The sequence below is a fragment of the Papilio polytes genome, unplaced genomic scaffold (assembly GCF_000836215.1).
Source record: "Papilio polytes unplaced genomic scaffold, Ppol_1.0 DF821956.1, whole genome shotgun sequence".
NCBI lineage: Eukaryota > Metazoa > Arthropoda > Insecta > Lepidoptera > Papilionidae > Papilio > Papilio polytes.
The window spans coordinates 2,849,290-2,871,075 of record NW_013527248.1 but is presented as its reverse complement, the minus strand read 5'-3'; the positions used below and the strand labels follow the sequence as shown (position 1 = coordinate 2,871,075).

General features: G+C 34.8%; 3 protein-coding genes across 3 annotated transcripts; all 3 read right to left on the bottom strand.

Moving 5' to 3' along the window:
• Nucleotides 1–208: 208 nt before the first annotated feature.
• LOC106107532 lies at nt 209–5,712 on the bottom strand (the record flags this gene model as incomplete). Its single annotated transcript, XM_013288408.1, is given in 12 exon segments — nt 209–456; nt 654–863; nt 965–1,113; nt 1,201–1,405; nt 1,541–1,747; nt 2,036–2,163; nt 2,245–2,319; nt 4,470–4,579; nt 4,582–4,794; nt 4,870–5,048; nt 5,129–5,287; nt 5,581–5,712. Coding segments are annotated over 12 exon segments (1,947 nt in total), but the record flags the coding sequence as incomplete, so codon positions are not given.
• Nucleotides 5,625–12,919, bottom strand: LOC106107706 (nuclear transcription factor Y subunit gamma). Its single transcript, XM_013288691.1, has 6 exons — nt 12,863–12,919; nt 8,259–8,419; nt 7,707–7,838; nt 7,339–7,518; nt 6,794–7,162; nt 5,625–6,694 (listed from the first exon to the last, which is right to left on the bottom strand). Exons 1-6 carry the CDS (start codon nt 12,888–12,890, stop codon nt 5,792–5,794), a joined length of 1,773 nt encoding a protein of 590 aa, XP_013144145.1. The 5' UTR covers nt 12,891–12,919; the 3' UTR covers nt 5,625–5,791.
• A 5,804-nt stretch (nt 12,920–18,723) lies between these two features.
• LOC106107566 lies at nt 18,724–21,750 on the bottom strand. Its single transcript, XM_013288445.1, has 5 exons — nt 21,527–21,750; nt 21,089–21,219; nt 20,963–21,020; nt 19,129–20,772; nt 18,724–18,967 (listed from the first exon to the last, which is right to left on the bottom strand). The coding sequence occupies exons 1-5, from the start codon at nt 21,660–21,662 to the stop codon at nt 18,837–18,839; spliced, it is 2,100 nt and encodes a 699-aa protein (XP_013143899.1). The 5' UTR covers nt 21,663–21,750; the 3' UTR covers nt 18,724–18,836.
• Nucleotides 21,751–21,786: the final 36 nt, after the last annotated feature.

Sequence of the window (21,786 nt, the reverse complement as noted above, 5' to 3'; positions counted from 1 at the left end):
TAAAAAAATAGCCGCTATTAAAAAAGTGCACAACTTCAAATCGATTTGTTGAAAAGATAAAATGGGCTCACAAACTTCAATACTTATTGTAGAAAGACGGCACTGATCATAATCGTGTATTTACACTTACGTATTTCCTTGTTTAAAGTGTAATTTAATACTTTACGTATTACAATTTGATTTCATCGATACTTTTCTATTATAGAAAAGTACAGCTTCACGTTTAAAAACTAGCTGCCTTTCAAGTTACAAAACTACATTCATTTGTAAGGAATATTAATAAGCTTCCTCTTCTTCTTTAAGTCTTAGTATATCTGATTTGTTCATGAAGTAATACGATGGTTGTCGTCCCTTCAAATCCTTTAGTACTCGCTTGGCTCCGGCCCGGATTAGCACTCTACTGAGGGATTCTATTTTATCAACTCCCATTGCGTAGTGTAGCGGCGTACGTTCCAACTAAAAAAGTTACAAGAAATTAAGAGCATTGCCAGGGCTGTCCCAAACATTAGGCGCTTGGTTGATAAAAACAATATGGCGCCCATAAGTAGCTAAAAGTAGTACGTTTATTGACTAGGCATGTAGGAGCCTAGGGAGCTTCTAAAGCTCGGTTCGCACCCCCAGACTTGAACATAATTTCTTGTTGATGATCTTACATTATCCCCGATGCGTAGTAACTCAGGGCATGTATCAGCTAGATAGGCGACTACGTCTTCATGCTGAGCCAACACCGCGATGTGTAGCGCCGTCCTGCCGAATGCGTTGTGAGCGCGGGCTAGTGTGCTGCCGCCTTCCGCGGACACTATGTCACGAACGACGGCTAAGTCACCGCGACGAACCGCACTATGGAGAGTCTCTCTTGATTCCTTCAGAAAAAGTTCGATTAAAAAAACATACAGACGACTTGAGTACCTCCTTCTTTTGGGAAGTCGGTCAAAAAGTAAAATGAAAATATTTGTGTACATACCTCAAAACCGGGTATCGAAGCTAGAAGATTGGTCATTTCGGTATCACCACGCTGTGCGACCACTTCAGTAATGTTGACCCCTCCATCCGCGATGTCCAGTATATGGTCGTAGCCTTGCAACAACAGCTCCATTATTTTGTCACTTTTACCTGGAAAAATGTTACCATGAGTTTCCATAGTCAACACTCATGAAACATATTGTCATCCCTATCATTCTTTAAAATGTATTTCCTTGCCTCTAGCAGCTAAATGTAGCACCCATTTATCAATTTCGACCGTATTCTCTGGCACGTTGGCTTGTATGGAAACATCTCTCGCGGTGCGGTACAGCTCATCGCGGTAGCCCAGGCTGACGTCAGACTCCTGGAGCAGCTGGAATAGCGCGTTGTTGGCATGCGTCCGCGCCGCTGCGAAGTGCAGCATTGACTGTCCGTGTTCATCCTGGTAGATTTAATGAAGAAATTTTATTTTACCTCTGTTCAATATGAAAGTATGAACATGTAAATCTGGTTTTACTGCCTATGGTCACTTTATCGTGCTAAATATACAATAACGACACGATATCAATGTACGCACTCTCTCTGCACTGCTCTGCGCGATCTCCGGTGCATCAGGGTTGACTTCTAGCTTGGGCTCCAGCGTGATGACGTCAATGGGCCGTGGCCGCGTGGCTGTTCGAGCTGCACTGCGGATTCTCTGCGGTACCGGAGTTTCAGGTCCCTGTGGAGGTGGCTGGTCGTTCTCCACTTCCGCCGCTTCACTTGTCACCACTACGTTTGACTCCTGAACAAAGAATTTGAACGAAATAAATAACTATAGAAAATAGGAATACTAATTCAGTACAACCATCGCAAATTCGGAAACTTACAGCATTCAATATCTAGTAATTTAGAAAGAAGTAAATGGTCATGGTTTTCTCCATAATAATTTAGTGAAAGAGAAATATATAGCCCTCTGTTTAAAATCTTCAAGAGATAAGACACAAGCTCCCATATTATACATATATGAGCAGTCCCTATTAACCTTGATTCTACCCTAGGAAAAGCTTCGTCGTCAAAACTGAAAACATACCTGAGTATTCAGCCGGGTCTTTTCGTTTTCGGGGAAATTATGTAGAAAACTTGCAAGATACGCGACGGGATCTTTGGGCTTTACGTTCGCCACTTCGGTAAGACCTTTGATCAAAGGATCTCCGAGAGCTGTAAATACATCTGTGTGAACATCCTTATTCTGGACAGCTGTCATATTTAAATTAAAACTTTTATATTAAATAAGCTTACACTTAGCAAGATATCTGCCTTCTTCGGTATGAAATACTGGAATGTCGATATGACCGTTGACAGCGTTATTCTTACCTGAAAGTGTATTAATTATTCAATAATGGCCTTGTATTGTTTGCCTGCTATTCCGAACACCTGTGCGTTTACATGAAACAGTACACCTGCATGTTTGTGGAATGAAAACGTAATGTGGAATGGCAGTACAGTAATATTAACATTGTAGTAATTGATATTTTATTGATCGTGGTGACATGTTTAATAATATAGTGTTTTCGAAGTGTTATTATTGAAAATTAAAGTCATTGTTTGAATGTATTCAAAGACATTAAATAAATTAGAACGGTAGTAAGGTTTTAAAACATAAATTAGATTACTTTAACAAAATTTCAATTTGGTCCAATGAGTTTATCGTTATTGTCTTGATGTTAAAAATAAACTACATACTTCTGTAGAATATAGCTTACAATATAAATTTAATGTTGGAAAGACAATAGTGGCTGACAGTGAAAGTGTAAACGAGACAAAAGCATTTGCTAGGTAATATAAGCGTGTAAATTGCTTTGACGACACGATTATAGCTAAATTTAGAAAAACAACACGCTATTTTACACACCATGTAAAAATTATATACTGACCCAAAGCTTATAAAAAACCATCAAATTAGCCACGTTTTCAAAATGTCTATTTATGATGAAAGCCAGCCCATTTGTCTTTCCAACACTATCCTAGATAAAATATTATAAATCTAAAACAATAATTTGGGCACTTATACTAATTGTTTGTTTACTTTTGTTATTATTTATTTAAATATCGATTGTGCAGCTCTGCTAAGCTATTTCTTTTTCGTTTAAAAATATTGGTCAACATTTCGGTAATGTATGCCGAATTCTGCATTGAAAGTTCCTTCTCCAGATGTAGAAGATTGGAAACTGCAGTCGAAAAGTCATTGAAGCAGACCGATTCAGTAGTGCCCAAGCATTGGTAATTACTAACTCTTGCTATATCAGGGCTTAGAGTTTCACGATATTGTAGCCCTCTCATAGCACACAAATGTTTCATATTATCCGTATCTTTGGACAAACCAGGAAAATTTACGATCAAACTAAATCGGATTCCAGTGCCTAAAAATGTCGGCCGGCTGGATAAGTATCCGAGTTTCTGATGCCAAGCAAAATCGAAATTGTCATGAAGTTTGGCCATGATAAACGACATTTTGCTATACGCAACACCAATTTCTCCGGGAGATTCAGTCGGGGTTGATATTAGCACTCTTATGTGGTCGTGTACATTGATCCAGATTGCAATTGTTTTGTCGTCGTTCACGAATACTCCTCGACCGTACGGCCAGTGTTTGCCATGCAATCTAGTACAATCGTCAATTTCTTTTATATCACACAAGGCAACAAGCAAACCATTAGCAGCCAATGCTGCACAGATCTCTGATGGTTTCTCTAAAACCTCATTCAAAGTATAATATGTTCCACCTTTTTGATCAGTGTCTGTATTAAATTGTTCCATTAAATTTGAAAATTGTTTATTCATTAAAACGGTTGTAATAATTCTCTCTACTGCTTCTAATTTGCCAACTTTTAGATTGATAGGTAGTTCAAAATCAAATAAATTTCTCGAGCACTCTATAATTCCAGATAGAACAAAATCATCACTAGGATCAACGTTTAATTCAACAATTGGTTCAAAGCCTGATAATGACAATAGCTGTTTTGATTCAAAATCTGACGGAGGATGATTTGAAAGTTCTGAAGAAATATTTATATTATGAATATCTTTGATTAAAGGAATCAAAAATTCATGAAACACTTCATAAACATAATAATCAGGAGCAGTTACACCTCCAGGAAAGTCTTCCTCCACAGTTTGTATAACATTTTTGTTGTTTGGTAATTTTTTGACTGCCGGCCATATAACATCAAACAAATCGTGATCTAATTTTGTTACTCTATGACGAATCATTTCAAATATCGGTCGATTGAGAAATCTACCAAGAACAAATGTAGGCGTAGCTTTATTTGATGATGCAGAAAGTGGTGTCCGAGATGGTCTAGCAGAAGCAAGTAAACGATAACAGCGTTCTAATGTGTCTAATGCTTCTGGAGTTTCCAGATTTCTTCTTGAGGATGCATTATCATCGGGAACTATACAACGTTATAATTTGATTAATACTTTATAAATTTATATTTTTGTCAATCCTTATGGAACACACTTACCTTTATCAGCCAACATAATCTGAGCTATATCTTCACTTATGTCGTAATCGTTTAACAATTGTTCGTAAGGCAGTAAACCTGTATTATGCAAGTAATCTTCAGCTGATCGACCATTCTAAAATGTAAAATAAGAAACATTGATGTGACAATAGGAAATTTCTTGTAAATACACATATTTAAAGTTTGTATTACATCATCCAAGTCCTTTGCGTTAGCACCAAGTTGCTGTAGTAAGTTGAAGTAGTGGCCGTTGTCTGGTATTACTGCAGCATAATGTAAGGCAGTTCTCCCTTCAAAGTCTACAGCGGAAAGAGTTTCAGGAAATCTGTAAGAAAACATTATTAATTTTACAAATCTCTTCCAAATTTATGGAAGTTTTAAGAATTGAGTTTGAGCTCACCTTCCACCCAGATATTTTATAATATTAGTTTTGCCGAAAACGGTTGCTACATGTAAAGGGGTTGCCCCATTCGGTGATATGGGGTCCCTGGCTATTGCAAATTTTCGTCTATCCAAAGCTGTTTGTAGATCTCTTATATTGCCTTCTTTGGCTGCTATATGTACGCGATTGATCTTTTCCTAAACAATTTTAATTAATTAAATTAATTAACTACTTTTTCATTAAAATTCATAATTTAAATTATTTACTTTTGTCTTACCATATACATTGGTACATTTTCTAAAAATGATTGAAGCTCTATATTTTGTGATCGTCTTCCAATCAATCTCGACCCTTCTCCATTCAGAACTAAGGTAGCTAACATTTCCATATTAGAACTGTTTATTAAATCAGTTACTTCTGGATCAATTTCGTTATCCTGAAGGAGTAAAATATAGAGGTTTAATATTTCTACAGTGCGCAGCGTAGTTATAGTTTAGCATTAGTATTTTGGTGAATATTTTCGCGATTAATTTTTTTTATTACTTTCTACACATAACCTAATAAGCCAGCAAATTATTCTATGACGGTGGTGTTAGGAGTGTCTGTGAAAGTGCAGCAACGATGCAGCTAATCTAAAGAACACCACAATCAACTAAATAATTTACATTATTACCTTGCGTTCATTGATTGTAGGTATTTGTTATACTTGGCTGTATAAATTGTACTTACAACAATAAGTATTTCTCCATGTACAGATCCGTCTTTTTGTGTTATACTAGCATCTTGTGAATCTTGTTCAGGCTCACTGCTAATAAGACCTTCTATAAGACTTTCCTGAGTATTTCTGCCCTCGATCAGCTTTCCTTAATTATTAAAACAACCAAAAATATTTAACTTAATAGGGACCCCTCAAATATCTTATTAGTAATGTTAGTATTTTTTAAATAGTATCACTTGTTGTTACACTAAAGGAAGCAGGATTTTTACTTCCTTTAGCACTAGTTATTTCTGACCTTAAGTCTGAGACTTCTATAGTATCAGTTAAAGGTATATCGTGTGATTCTAAATGTGATTTTTCTTGAACTTGTACATCGTCATCATCTTCGTTGTTATTTGAATTATTATTACCTTCTGGTCCTTTTCTGGGATCTGATACCTTCTCTTCTTTTATTAAATCAAAATTTTTAGGATCTGACTCGCTTTCTGGTTTTTCGGATACAAACTCACCGTTCGGCGTATCTTGAGAATTCTTCATATCCGTACTATTCGAAACTTGTTTGTCAATATCTATTTCTTGTTCTTTTTGGACATTTTCTGCAACATTAGGATCTGATTCAGTACTATTGTTTTGCCGGTCTTTAGAATTTACGTCTTGTTCAGTTTTATGACAGGTGTCATTCCCGTTCTTCGCGCTTTCATTATCTATAATGTTTGTATGGTCGCTAATTTCTTCAACATGTTCTTCACGTTTGTCGTCAATTGTTTCTTGACGTTCATTTTCATGTTGCTGTTCTTGTTCTTCATCATTATGTTTATTTTTACTGTCTTCTGTCTGCGAATTTGTTACAGTTTCATGTTCAGGTAAATTGTTTACATCAGATGGTTCCTCCTTTTCAGTTTCATGAGTGCTTTCTTCATTACTTAGTATTATTTTATCATTTACGTTTTCTGTTTTTGCATCGTCATCTTCTTTTTCATCTGATTTGTTTTCTCCTATTTCTACTGAATCAAGTTGGTTGTTCTCAGTACCGTTCGCTATAGTGTTGTGACTGACTTCTTCCTGTTCATTGGTAATTTCGTTGGTATTTTCTTTTGAGTTTTGTTCCTCTATAACTTCTGAAACCTAAAATGAATAAAGAAAAAAATCATGCAAATGTTTATTAAAAAGCAAGGCAAATTAATAATAATGTCAATGCATGGTGATCTAACATGCAGTGCTAACCTCGTTATCTTTTATATCTTGAACGTTTTCATCTTTCTGTATTTCCATTTTATCTGTGTCATCTAATTCTGGTAATGTACTTATGAGATCGTGCGTGTTACTATTTTTCATAACATTTGGTTGACTTTCGACAGTTTCTGATAACGTGGTAGTATTATTTTTTGAAGATATGTTTTCATTTGATGCTTTCAAATTCTTCTTTCTGGGCTTTTTATTGAAATCAGCTAAATGTTCGATATCTAAAATTTTCCAATCCCAAGACGTTGGATATGCACTTGAAGGTGTTCGAGGGGCATCAGGCAAGACTTTTAATGTGTTTTTATCAATTTCTTGCGGTCTATTTATGTAATAGCCGGGTGTTTTATTTTTCTATGGAAAAAGATCTTTATTACTTATTAGGCTGTACAATACGCACGTATTAATTTAATAAAATGTATTAATTCAAATAACTTTAGTGTTTGTAGGTAGGTATTTGTTTTAGTCAAATGGTTAAGAAATAATTAAGTTGTAACTAAATGTGTTTAAAAAAATCAAATCATGCATACATTATCAACAACACTTTCATCAGCGCCGAGACCGACAAGCGTATTGTATGTGTGCTGCTCGTCCCTTATAATTGCGGCGTAATGCAGGGGGGTCCGTCCATCATGATCAACGTCGTGTATTCCTTGAGGATATTTCTCAATTATGTATTTCACTATACCATTATGTCCTAATCCGGCTGCCTAAAAATACATCATTAACTATGTAAGTTGTCAGCCACATAAATAACATCAAGTCTCCGTACTATCCAATCGATAGGAATGTGAGGTTACACTAGTTCAATATTTGTACATATCTCTTGTACAAATTAACTATACGGTAGTTAATAAACGGATAACTATCCTACTACTGAAATTTTCATTTTACGTACCTTATGTAGAGGAGTCATTCCGTTAACATCTCGACTAGAAAACACTTGTGAGGGTATAGGATCGGCCGTGAGCCTCATCAGACCCTCCAGATCGTTCTGTATAACAGCGTTGTGTACATCTCGGATTGTGTTCTAAAAAAAAATAGATATTACTAACATGCACATTAGCTTTTAGTTGCTGACCACTCACTAGATTGCTGGTAGACAATCCAATATTTCCTTTCAAACTAGCGGAATCGTTTGATAACCTAAAACTGTGAATGCTACCAACATAATTATTGGACTTTCACCCGCGACTTCGTCCGCGTGAAATTAAAAAAAAAAACAAAAGAGAGTAGCCCATGTGTTCTTCCAGACTACCCTCTACGTCTGTACCAAATTTCATCGAACTCCGTTCAGCCGCTTAGCCTACAAACTCTAACAAACATCCATCCATCTAAACTTTCGCATTTATAATATTAGTAATATCTTCTAACCTATGAATAGTCATGCTGTTTTATAAAATTAAAAAAGACAATGCAGCCAAGATATCCATATTTTTATCTCTCTTACCATGATATAAGGCACGGCTTCCAGGAACCGCTTGACAACCGGCTGGCTGGACACTTCAGAGAGCAGCCGCGTGCCGTGCCCCTCCCACACTACCCGCTGCAATCGGCCCATGTCACACTCATGACACCATATCCTTATGTTGTGGCGTTTTATTGCCAACCCTGTTAAGAAATTATATAACGATAAAGTTCTACACTAGGAGTTAGATATTATACCGTTTCGACCTCAAGCACAAGAAAAGGGTACTTTTTTCTTAATATTTCTTTTATGTATTACATCTGAATATAGGGTGATACTTAACGGACGGATCAACAGTTTTGTGGAGGTAGGTAGCTATCATTGAAACACATATCATGTTGCCCTATTTTCTATACTTTTAAAGTTTTATTTTTTTGTAAAAAAATCGGAAAAATCAGATTTTCGACTTAAATTTTACCGTACGTCCAAAATAATGTGTTTACAGTGGTAATTTTTTCTTTAACAAGCCTTATATTTATTTCTTTATCTTTTTTACGTATAACAGTGGCTTCGAATCTCATCACTGTGTATCAAATTGTATTTTATTAACCATGCAATCATCGATTCAGTTTTAAAATCTTGATATTAAATAGCTTAGAATGAAATCATAGTAAAAACATTAATAAATCTACCTTGGTTATAATTATTAAGTACTATTACAGTTTTGTAGAACAGCAATCGATGGTAAAGTTCAAGGTTGTAATAGAAAGGGGAGAAAATACCATATGTCATATATTTTCTATTTATAAAATTATACACATTCATCAACAACATGACACGAGTATGAACATTAAGTGGTTATGAATAATACGAGGTATGATTTTTCAAAGGAAATCATTAGCAAACATGGTTACGTTTTCTTTTTATTTATAAACCGTTTCAAGAATGAATTTCACAATTTTTAAGTTCTTTAATTGTACACTTTTACCCCATAACTATCTATTACGTTAGATTTTAAGTAAAAAACACATAAACTTATATTATAAAACTTCTGATACTTCTACGTAATACACTAACATATTATAGACATGTAGATACATTTAATCAATGGAACTTCGACACGCATCGTCATGTAATTGATTGGACGGTCGCCCTCATTTGTTAAATCACCTCATTTTCTGTACCATTATATAGAAAGAGTAGCAATTTTTATGTTCTACTTAATTTCTACTGCCGAAAACATGTTTTACATGTGCTTCGGACAAGAAAAGTCACGGAAAGTTTTTTGACTGACTTCCCAAAAGAAGGAGGTACTCAATTAGTCTGTATGTTTTTTTTAGACAACAAAACGTAACGGAATAACATCATGACCTATTTTTATTAGATATCCTAAAATGTGACTTACTTTTAGGTGGGTTTATGCCATCTATACCAATATAATAAAGCGTAAACACACACAACTTTGTGGTGTAAGATGTCAACAATCATATACAATATAATAAAAATCCCTATACTTACGTCACGCTTTACGCCATATATTTTCACGCTATTAAACCTATGAGGTACATAAATTGGATAAAAACCCTAATGTGGGAAAGAGACCATAAGCTACAAGCTGCCAACATCAAGGAAGTAAGATTACAATGGTCTGTCATGTCATTTTGACATTTGCAATTGATAATTTGACAAATGTGAACAATAAAATGAAGTGTAATTTCATTTAGATGAAGCCGCTCGGAAACAGCTAGTAAATAATATGGTAGAAGACTACATTTCATACAAAAATATGTATAAACCTTACAATGACATGTGTGACATCAGTGTCTAACAGTATCCAAGGTTGTACATTTATTATTCAAATTGTCTGAGGCATAGATAGTCCAGTCTACTTTAATCTTTAATGGCATACGAATATCGATCGCCTTTACATGACGTGTTCGTTGTATGTGGGCCAATTATTGTGTATTGACTGCTGATAGATGCCTTTGATTGCTATTGTATTTGCTATTGATTTTAGTCAATAAAGAGAAACAAATTGTTTACGTTAAATGCTATAATTTTTATAAACGAGTGGACATCTACAATCGCAACAAGGCAAATTAAATCAGATGCGATACTTGCCTTTAATAGACAGAGGAAAAGACATACTGTAAGAAGATCCCCTTCCCTATCAAATCTATTCTATCATTTATTTATAAATAGGGAATGGTAGTAAACAGAAGAAAATTAGAATCTGGCTATCAGGAAGATATCAGTAGACATTTCTCAGTAACATTTGTTTTCTCATCATGTTAACCTATTTAACATTCTAACCCTTTTGGTTATAAAGTGTTATTAATGGCGTGTTATAAAATAACGACATGTTTAGTAACGAGCGGGAACGCAACAAGTTCGCGTGCTAACTTGAGAAACTTATCGAAATTAACATAATACCAGCTTTCAGAAGCACTCCGAAACGAGCTTAAATCACTATTACGATAAGAACTATTACACGAATTTCGGAAGGGTTTTTGATTGTATATTTGATTATATTCAAAATGATTAATTTAGTATTATGAAAGTTTTTAAATAACTTGTACACAATTACATCACTCATAAAATGAGATACAAGATTAAAAAATATATTGAGATTTTAATTGTTTGGTTTGGTTACTGAATTTAAGTTTTTATATTCTTTTACAAATATAACAAAACTAACTGTTCCCATGCGGCTTCATCCGCAAGATCTTATAAAAGTTTTATTATATTGTTTACATTTGTGAAATTATCCATAGCAAATGTCAAAACGACATGACATGACAAACCTTAGCAATCTTGCTTTCTTGATGTTGGCAGCAACTTATGGTCTCTTTCCCACATTAGGGTTTTTATACAAAATATTTACTCCCTAAGTTTAATGGCGTGAAAATAAAGCGTGACGTAAGTGTTCCTATACTTTTTATTAAAAATTAATTACTATTCAAAAACATGCTGTAATTGGTGACATCTTAGGCAACAAAGAAGTGTGTGTTTACGCTTTATTATAATTGTATAGATGAATATTGTTGGGCATGGACAAGATATTAATGAGATAAAATGTAGATGACTAGAATGGTAGAGGAAGAAAGAGAAAAGTATTGTGCATTTAGGCAAGAGAGTGAATTCAGGCGGCTGATACAGGCGTACAGAAATGTACGAACTGTGCTGTTCATCCGAAGGGTAAAGAGCAAAGACCAAAGAAGAATAATGTTCCATAAAATTTTGGATTAAATTTCAAATGTAAAAACAAAGCTCGACCTGGAACATGCTAGAAGCTTTTAGGAAACTATCCATGACTATGTAACATTATACCGCGCCTCTGCCAAGCCTTTATTCACGCGTCAACGGATTACACGTAATAATGGACACACGCCATGTATAAATCACCCTTTTTAATAAACTGCTCATGTTACGTGTTTAATATATTTTATAATAAACATTTAAATTATCATATTTGGATTATAATATTTATATGTGTATGATTTTAGACATAAATAATCATTGTATTCTAACACAATATACGCAGAAAAAGAATAAATAAAAATATTGCACAATTGGAGAAAAACAAGAGCATAAGTGTATAGAAACACTTGTGTAAAATGCTACGGTCGTCTACGACGCGTAGCACTGTGCTACGAATTGCAAGTGAAAAGTAAATATTTATTGTAAAAAAGCACGATATGTTCAAATAATTATCATCTATCAGTAACAAATATGTAAGTTATTTATTTATTTTATCTGAACAATTGTAATTGTAAAGATATTTAAGTAATACAAGTACAAGATAATTATTTCCACTATTAAAACTGCTGTTCAAAAATAAACTGTCATTCTCATTCTTCGTAACAAAGCAGAGAATGCAATGTTTTTGTATAAGTTTTTTAGCAGTGGGAACTTCGGATATTGCGTAAAGTGTACCCGAATCAAGATACACTGTAACCGAGTTCTTTTGTTAAGTATTCAAAGGACTTACATGATTGCCTAGCCGGCACCTCATTATGCATTTATGCTTATACACTTAACTTACTGTTTTACTATTTAAATTGACTTGTCCGTGAATAAATGAATGCAACTTTATTCGACTTAACCTATTTTCTGTTATTATGTTTATTATTGAAATATCAGAATTATGGTCTTAATAGAAGGAAATCTTACAGTTTTTTTGTAGCAATCTCAAGCGATGGGTTAAATATTTGAAAGACAAAGTTATTGCAATAAAATTTTTACGTTATGAAAATAGAAGTTAAATATTAAAACGTCTTTAATGGAAAGTTAATGTTTTTCTTAAAGATTCAGACATATTTTATAACTTAATATGTTTTATATTTTTTTTTAATAAGGCACAATTTGGCCACATTTACATTATGTATATTGTGATTACAAGAATATGATAGTTCCTCCAAAATATATATTCCAAATATTAGTATTTGTAACAATTTATTAAAAAGCAACAAAATATAAGTATTTTTACAAACGATCTACAAAAAATCGATAGGAAACAAAATATAAATAATAAATACAGCCTATGTAAAGGATAACGTAGCTTTTTAATGGTGAAAGAATTTTTGTAATCGGCCTAGTAGTTTTTGAGTTATTTCAATACCTACAAAAATACAAATCTTTCTGACCTGTGGGGTTGTTCCCGTATCGCGGCATGTCTGCACTGTGGTGTGTTGAAGCCACGGGCAGCGAGAGCAGAGTGCGAGCGGCGCGGTAGTGCGCGGGCGTGCGCCCCGCACAGTCCCGCACGCCCCGTGCAGCCCCCGCGCGCTCCAGCAGCGCTGCCGCCGCCGCCTCTGCACGGCAAGCCACCGTGTAGTGCAGCGCGGTCCTGCCTTCCTGGACATTAACACAACAGTATGATAAACCGTAATGATGTTATCATCAACCACTTCTCTTGGGACATCAGCAATAGAGTAGGGCCACTACTATAGTTATATGGTGATCATGGTGATATCACTATGATTTGTAGACCTCATACAAATCACCACCAACCACAACATTGTTAAAGAAATGTCGGTAAGACTGGTTCTTCACTTGACAACGCCGTGTAGAGTAGTAATGATACATGTATGTTATACTCCACAGGCCACCAAAACTAAGATAGAGTCGTTACTTCATACTAATTAAACCACTGGTACTTTTAACCATAGAAAGCTTGTACTCACGGAGTCCCGTTGCTGCACGAGCTGAGGGTAGTTGTTGACGAGGTACTCGACGATATCCATGTAGGTGTAAAACACCGCCTTGTGGAGCAGCCCGACGCCTGCCGCGTCGCAGCACTTTACGCATTTGTTGCTGTTGTACACACCGGCCAGCAAATTCTGATCAAAATTATAAATACTTGATTGCAAAAATGGTGTTTGTTTTCCATAACAAATATCAAATATCAATAATCAAATTAGAATTGATTTATGCGTTGCAAAAACAATGGCAGATCTTAATAGAGGTGGAATGCTCCCACCATTTTAAGCTTTTACAACAAACTGTGTTTTGTCTGCAGCGAACGCCCATAGAACTTTCAAATACCGACTGTTTGGATCAGGTGGCTCTAATGAATTATAACCTTCAACTCAAGCAGCGATCCTTTCTCCACTGCTGCATGTAGTGCGTCACACGTAGCTATCAGCTGTACAATGTGGTGTGGCACGGGCAGGGTGTCGGCCTCCGCAAGTAAGCGATGTCCCTGACCTTGAAGCACGGCGCGCTCCAGTTTGCCCTCAGCCCCGCACAGGAGCCACTGGCGCAGCTGCGCGGATGGTATATCGCCCAATACTGTTTGTAACTTAGTTAGTTAATCCTTCTTTACAAATTCTTAGTACTTTGAACATGAAGAAAATATTTAGCTATAATAATCGTCCCTAGGTCCTGTCAGATACTTATAAAGTTAGAGAATTTTTTTATAATAAAAGGGGCACTTACTAGATTACTTATTTGATAAGACAAATGGTCTAATTTTGCAATAAGTTTCGCCTATATTATACGTACTGTGTTTATAAATGAAGTTACTACTTAACTGTTTATTTGCTACCTTTAGTTACTTATCGGTTGTAGTTTTAAACCAGACGTTAAAATCAGGAAACAAGGAGTCTCGCGTGAAAGCTGATATTGGAATAAGCCATTTCAAGGTTCACAAGCTCACTCTTTGTTTGTATCTGATTTTGCCCTTTCACTGATTTTGTATGCGTACAGGATGTTTATTTGGAATGAAAAAGGTGCCCCATTTACATTTGTTAAGTGATTACTAACGTAGATTTGGAAACAGAAATGTTAATAAACTCTTAAATGAGCCTCAAGTTCGTTAGTTTGCTACATAAATTTTGTTTTTGTAAAGCTGGGTATTGACCAAAGTTACGAGATGTAACATTCACAACGAGTAGCTTGTTGTTGGCCAGTATACCGTAACGTACTGACTGCTTAAACGTCCACATTGTAACCAGTTACATAACATTTCGTATTTTAACATTTCATCACTATTTATTGATTAACACCCAAACTACCTTATTAAGAAGTCTTTAACCAGTTCCATTTTTAATTTTAACCCTAGGTGAATTAACCTAATGTTTTTAAAATCACCCTGTAGTGGTAGTGGTTGCATGTACGTTAGTTCTTAGCGTAAAATTACAAGATTTATAATTTAATGGTGGCGAGAGTGTGCCAGTTATCGCGACATCTTCTGACCCGAGGCGCATGTTACGTGCGAATTACTTACACTTTTTTAAAAATAACATTAACCTATTCATATTTGTGACATAAAAGCGAATATTAGTTACCTAATTGTAGTACCTTTTAACATAAAACTGCACAATTGATAAAATAACATATTAGATTCCCAATAGACTATAATACAACTGTTTGTCAAATCGAGGATTTCCACAAAAAAAATTTTGCTATACCTCTTTTTTCAAAAAGTATAAAACAAATGACAACTTGTTTGTATTTGTGTTTTTTGTATGACAATCATTATGAAATGAAAATTTGTAATTAAAAGTTCACTGTTTAAATAAAAGTTCTCACATGGTCCGTGAGACCTTAAGAATAGTAAGTAAAAACTACATTTCCATACGAGAATGTTTTACAATCGACTTGAATTAACACACTTCATAAGAAGTTGGCGTGAATTTTTATGTTAATTCTTTAATTGAATACTCGACGATGACGACGCTTTTTTGTTTGCGCGAAATACATTTTTAATGTTCTTTTGCCAATTGTTTTTAGGTTATGTTGTGTACAAATTACTTCTTATATTAACCTCTTCATTTGTTTTTGAGTTGTTTTAGTTTTTCTCATAAATTCATTAGTGACTAATTAAAGCATACAAAACAAAATGAAGATCAGATGTTGTTCGAAATATGTTTTTAAAAATTTAACATAGCTTCAAAGTAACTAATAATTAAAAATGAAATATACATTTCAAAGTAATTTAAATGACTAATTTAATTGCACCATAATAGATACAATGTTGGAAACACGTAGTTCGTTTCAAAGTTTGTACAGTCTCTGTTAGAAGGGGTAAAATAACGTCGGGTCGATGGTCATCGTACCATCAAATTGACATCGACGGTGTAGGATTTTTAATATGAAATCGCTTTATAACATGAAACATGACATTACCGTGAAATTACCGTGACACTGTAGCTACAATTAGCTGTCCCTTTTTTCCATAAAATGTATAAAAGATTCAGTATTCGCTGTGAACTATTTGAATATAACATTTTTTCCGCAATTCGCCCATATCTAACATACGGGTCATTAACAACCATATCGCTTACATGTCTACATAACTGTGGGTCTCATTCGAAACCCTTTTTTAAAACATATCGTTGTCCCTCTCATTCCCATTCGAAAAATAAAGACAAGAATAACATTTAATACATGTATTACGGTGGAAATCAACAGCAAAACATTCGGCAAGTTCGCTGTCGGTTACAAACAGATAAGAAGCGTGCAAATACGAGCTATAATACTGGTTCTGTTTGCAGTATTACTTTCAAACAGAATGATCGATAATTGGCGAGTTCATAGGGGTCGAACTATGGATTATATTTACCGTTAATATTAAAATAGACAAACGATAGTTCTTTCGAAACAGACAGATTAGCCGTGAGGGAAAATAGTTCCACATCACTAGATGCTTAGAGAGATGTAACTCTTTTCATCGCATGAATCGATATACGAACGGTAAATTGAATAGTTCTTTGGGCAGAAGATTAGGCTTCTGATTTGTCATTATTGTCCTCTCTACCATGTTGTGGGAATGGTTAAGAGTGTCATGTAAGAGATAACAAGAGATGTATGACAGTAATTCGCAGAACAGTGACGCCCCTTTGTCAGATGTCTTGAAGGAAAACCAATCGCGTCCTATCCTAAGGCCGGTATCTTCACGTAGGAAAGTTGTAGGCAGTTTTTATGACAAAGAATATAGTAATAAGATGATGCATTAAATTATATTGTAAAAACTTATGTAGGTAATTCAAATAACAAACATAAAGGAGCGACCATCACGACATAACAGACAAGCTGGACGCCAGTCTGGGGGAGGATGGGGAGAAAGGGGTCAGCCGGCACGCGACCGTCGACAGGCGATGTCCGACATGTTTGCACAATTCCTTGTACAACATTACAAGCATTTTTTTTTCTTGTCAGCGAAATGAAAAGTATCTGAATAGCAGTTTTATATGTTTGTTGAATTCAGTATCGGCGAATAACAAATTAGACTAATCTTATCTACTTTCAGAAGTCGTTTATTAGTCACTTAAGGCGATCATTAAGACAGAGTTAGAGCTAAAAATGCGCACTTATAGCGGGCGCACACTTTTGACTAAACTATCGCACTGTTGTGCGATTGTCGATTGTTTCGCAGCCAATTCAACTGTTTAGTTGCACAACTAAAAATCGAATTGTCTGAGCACCTCCATATAAGCTCATAGGAATTAACGCAAGACTAAATAGTTGTGGTATAGTTTAGTTAATGGTATGCGCCCGCTCGTAGGGACTGCGTAATTAACAAAAGACTTAACAACGAGATAAGTACACCAATATACATATGTGGAAAATACAAACCTATCTCATTGTGTGTTCCCAGAAGAAAAACATACTTACCTTTTGGATAACTGTAATGGATGTACAGTCCATTCTTCTTTGTAGGACGTTCCATTCTTATAACCATCCATATGAATCAATCCAACTTCACTTCTTTAATAGTTATTTAAGTTAACAAATGTAGAATATCAGGATATTAACACCGAAGGACTATACTCTTTGGTTATTCAATTTATACTTATAGTGATTATCAACTTTGCTGTTCTATAAAATTTCATTAGACATTTATAACATATTCATGGGTTTACGTACATAAGGAGTCCATCGATTTTCCAGACACGAGGCAATCGAATAACGCCTTATAAAATATTAACAGCAACATTCCACTAACACCATTTTGCTCAATACAATCGAAAGTAACATTTTCAATTTAAAAATAAAGAAAAGAAAACCGTTAAATTCTTCACTATTCTCGAAATTACTTTAATAAATCTAGGTAGTTTATACAAAATAAACGTGTTATGTACGATAACTTAAGCGATATCTGAGTAATCACTAACGAAGTTCTACGTTTTCATGTACCAGTAACGATTTGTACAACCTTTACTACAAGTTCTGAGGAAAAAATCTACGTAGCCTTTTCCATCAATTTTTAAGAATGACTTGTTATTCAAAAAATATTCTTTATAGTTCGGAGTTTTTTGGTATTTAAATCAACTTTTCTTTGTTACTCAAACGCTATTGCATAAATTTGAATCTTTTGTTTTACTCTACTAAAAGTTTTGTGACTACCGCACATACTAGAATTAAAAATTAAAAAAATATACATATGCCGAATATTTTTCAAGGACTTAGTCATTAAAATTAAAACAGTTTTTTTTAAATAACATTACAGCAAAACTTGTAGGAACCGTTGTGCGTGAGTCGGCAACATACATGAAAAATGAACATCGACAAAGAAATTTCGGTATCGACACGTGGAAAATGTTTCGGAAGGAAATGGTTCAATGTACGATGCTATAATTATCGTAGAATGCTGCAACATTTGTAGTGATGCTATGTAATACAGGATCCAGTTTTTTTCTTTATGAGAAGGCCTGTGTCTAGGGAAATGTGTGGCAGGAACAAGGAGGTGATTATCGACGCCTTAAGACATCCGAAAAACCAAAGGAAATGTAGATGCGTTGACCCTTTTGAAAGGGATACGTTCGCTTCTTGAAGGACAATAGCAGAACTAGCTTGGAATTGACACAGAAGTAAAAAATAAATTTTTGATAGAATTGAGGAGAAAAATAGAATTCTACAGTAAAATAGGTGAGTATATCTTGTTAGCTTAGTCTTGACGCTTTTTGAACACTCGGCATTGTCGCTCTCGTTTTAAAATCACTCGTGTTTTGTTCGCACAGCCTAAAATGATAAAGGCGATACAAAAGGCAATAGAAAATCGTTTTAATTTTTTAAGAACAAATGTATTTATTTCTGAATTAAACAAATGTTTTAATTAATTAGAATGTTTCCAAAACAAACGGACATCCAATTAAAGTTAGTAAGGGGGCCGAGTTATGATAATTTTCTACTTATGTTTTCTTCGCTATCAGTAACAGTGATGTTAATGTTCAGTCCAATATCTCTTCTGCTCGGATTGGGTCTGCGGTTTCTAGAATATTCCGAGGCTGCACCACTGTTTTGCTCTAAAATTATAGTTTCAAATTAACAAACATATTTATAATACGAGTAGCTTCTAAAATTAACTAACAGATTATTGACCTCACATATTCTGAAGATGTTATAAAAGGAACTAAAAGTGGTAGTGTTTAAGTTTTATTTAAATTATAGATAGAAAACTTGATACCATTATTAAGGTGTCCATTCAATACGCGGTGGTACAATTCATTAAATTTCTTTTGTCGCTTTACATTAGAAGGCGTTCGCACAACCAATGTAGGCAGTAATATGTAATGTTCCAGATTTGGTTTACTTCTCGCTGAAAATTTGCGACGCAAAGAATCTTTTTTAGCCAACAGCCGAGGTGGTTTCATATTTTTAGTATCGGAAGAATTACTCGTACTGGTCGTATCTTTTGGAATTTTCTCAGGAGTCCCTGCACAGTTTATTTTTATAGCGTTAGATGTTTGATAACAATACGTAGGGCTCTTACTAGTTGAATGATATACGGCAGAACTTGGTCCTGGCGAGCAGTCGTCTTGTCTACATTTCTTTTTTCTTAACCAGGGATAGGTCAGGCGGTCATGACTTCTATAAGTTCTTCTAGCACTGTGGTCTTCGTGCTTGTGGTTTGTCAAGACCGCACTAGCGACGTTTTTATTCATTACCGGTATTTCTCCGTCTTCATTAGACTGCTTACTTTTATGACTCGCGACGATAATATCACCAGTTTTACCGACCGGTCTGCAGCTTTCGTGTCGATGGTTGAGTTTGACTATTCTGTAATGTCGTCGTCGCCTTCTTTCGACGTGCGCTACTCGTTCTCGAAGAAGATTATCGATAAGTCGTTGCAATTCAAATCGGCTGCTGTATCGATCCGAAGTGCGTTCGCATTGACGACGAGCGAGCCTTGCATTTGGCCAATGGGTCCTACAAACATCTTCCCAGATGATGTCACTCAACACCGCTTCCCGCGAAGGTGTTAATTTTATACCATCGTCGCGTGGAGCGAATTCTCCTTGAGCTAAATAATGAACCGTATCCATCAGCCTATAATCTCGTACGGGATTTAATTTATGACGGATCTTATGAACTCTTTCTGCTGCTATTTTTGGAATATCATCTCTTTTGCCCGGCACGGAAGAACTTTGACGCCTACCTCGGGCAGTGATGCCGTCGTAAGTTGTGAAATCCCGACCATATTGTTCTTTTTGTTCTTTCCCCATATGTGTGGCTTTGCTTGCGGAGACCGACGTGGATTGCTGTGCGTATCTTTGGAAGGCAGATGTTTCAGGAACATGACTGTACTGCTCTATGTAACTGCAACCAGGATGGCTGTTCAGGGAAGTTCTCACATGGCCTTTGCAATCCTCATCCGATGACGATGTCGGTACATTAGTTTCGATAGATCTTAATACCATTTCTTGTATTAAGAGTTTACGTTCTAAGTTATTTATTTTTCTTATCAATTTCTTTACTATACGACCAGAAATCAATGTATCGTCAGAATTTGATTTCGTTACCGTAGCCGCGTCAGTTTTTCCGTTTTTTAATTGAACTTCTGTCGTTTCATTAACCTTAGGAAGGTTCATAATTAGTTGAGGCTGGGCGTAGACATAACATTTTTCGGTGGATCTGTTTTTTCTATAATATAATTTGCAATCTTTTTGACTTAAATTATCAGAATTTAAACATTTCGAAACAGTGGTCGAATTTTCACTAATATCTTCTGTGAGATATGCTTGGGAGAAACTATCTTTGTTTATTAAAATATCACTTTTAATATCTTCGTTAGTGTTTGACTCAATTTGACATTTATCTGTAGCGCAACCTGAAACAAGAAACCTTTGTTAAGCCTATAATTTTTGTATGTATCAAAATAACTGAAAAACTAGTAGGCCAATTATCAAAATACTTATACCAATAAAAAAACTATGTTATCAGTAACATAGCCATTTTTTTTTCACGCGGACGAAGTCTCGAGCAACAGCTAGTATTTTTATAAAGTAACGATTACTTACGATTCGGAAAAGACAAATGATCTCCAATCGCTAGTCGCGATCCAGTTTTATGCGAACGCTGTGAATAATTGGTTCGTAAAATTATCAAATGTTTATTCAATAACAATAGGAATAAATTGATTTTACCTTTTTCGTGTTAAATCTATCTTTTTCAGCTAAATATAGAGTTTTAATACCAGGTGCCCTCGGCTTAATGGAAACCAGTACTTTTTGAGTCGGTTCTTGATCGAAAGGACTATCTTGAATTATTTCTACATCTAAAATAAATTTATTAATTAAAGTATCATTTTTATTATTAACTTAGAAATGTAAGGTCTGTGGGTATATTTTAAAATAAGGTTAGTTTTTCACGGTATTAAAAAGAACATAGAATATAACATCTACAACATTTCTACAACAAAATATAAGAGTTATATGGAATACCAACAAATAGATACAGAAAAATAAAGACTGAAACACACAATATAGTTAAAATAATAAATAATACGTAATGAGAAGAGAATGTCTTTATGCCATTCTTCTAATATGTCTTGGACATTATAACCTTAAATAATTGTTATCTACCTAAATACAGGTGACTTTTTGGTGAGTCTTCCGATATTTTTGCGACAGAAGAATTTTCGTAATCAATATTCCTAATAATCTTCTCTTCTTTATTAAGCAATGATTTCTTTTGAGATGGAAGCTGTTTATTTTCCATCACATTTTATTCTTTTTCTTTACCAGCATACTTAATAATTTGATAAATTATATAGAAAACACACTAAAGATTTTTTAAGGTGTAAAAATTTTATGTTTTGCCAGAAATGTGTGACTTAATGACG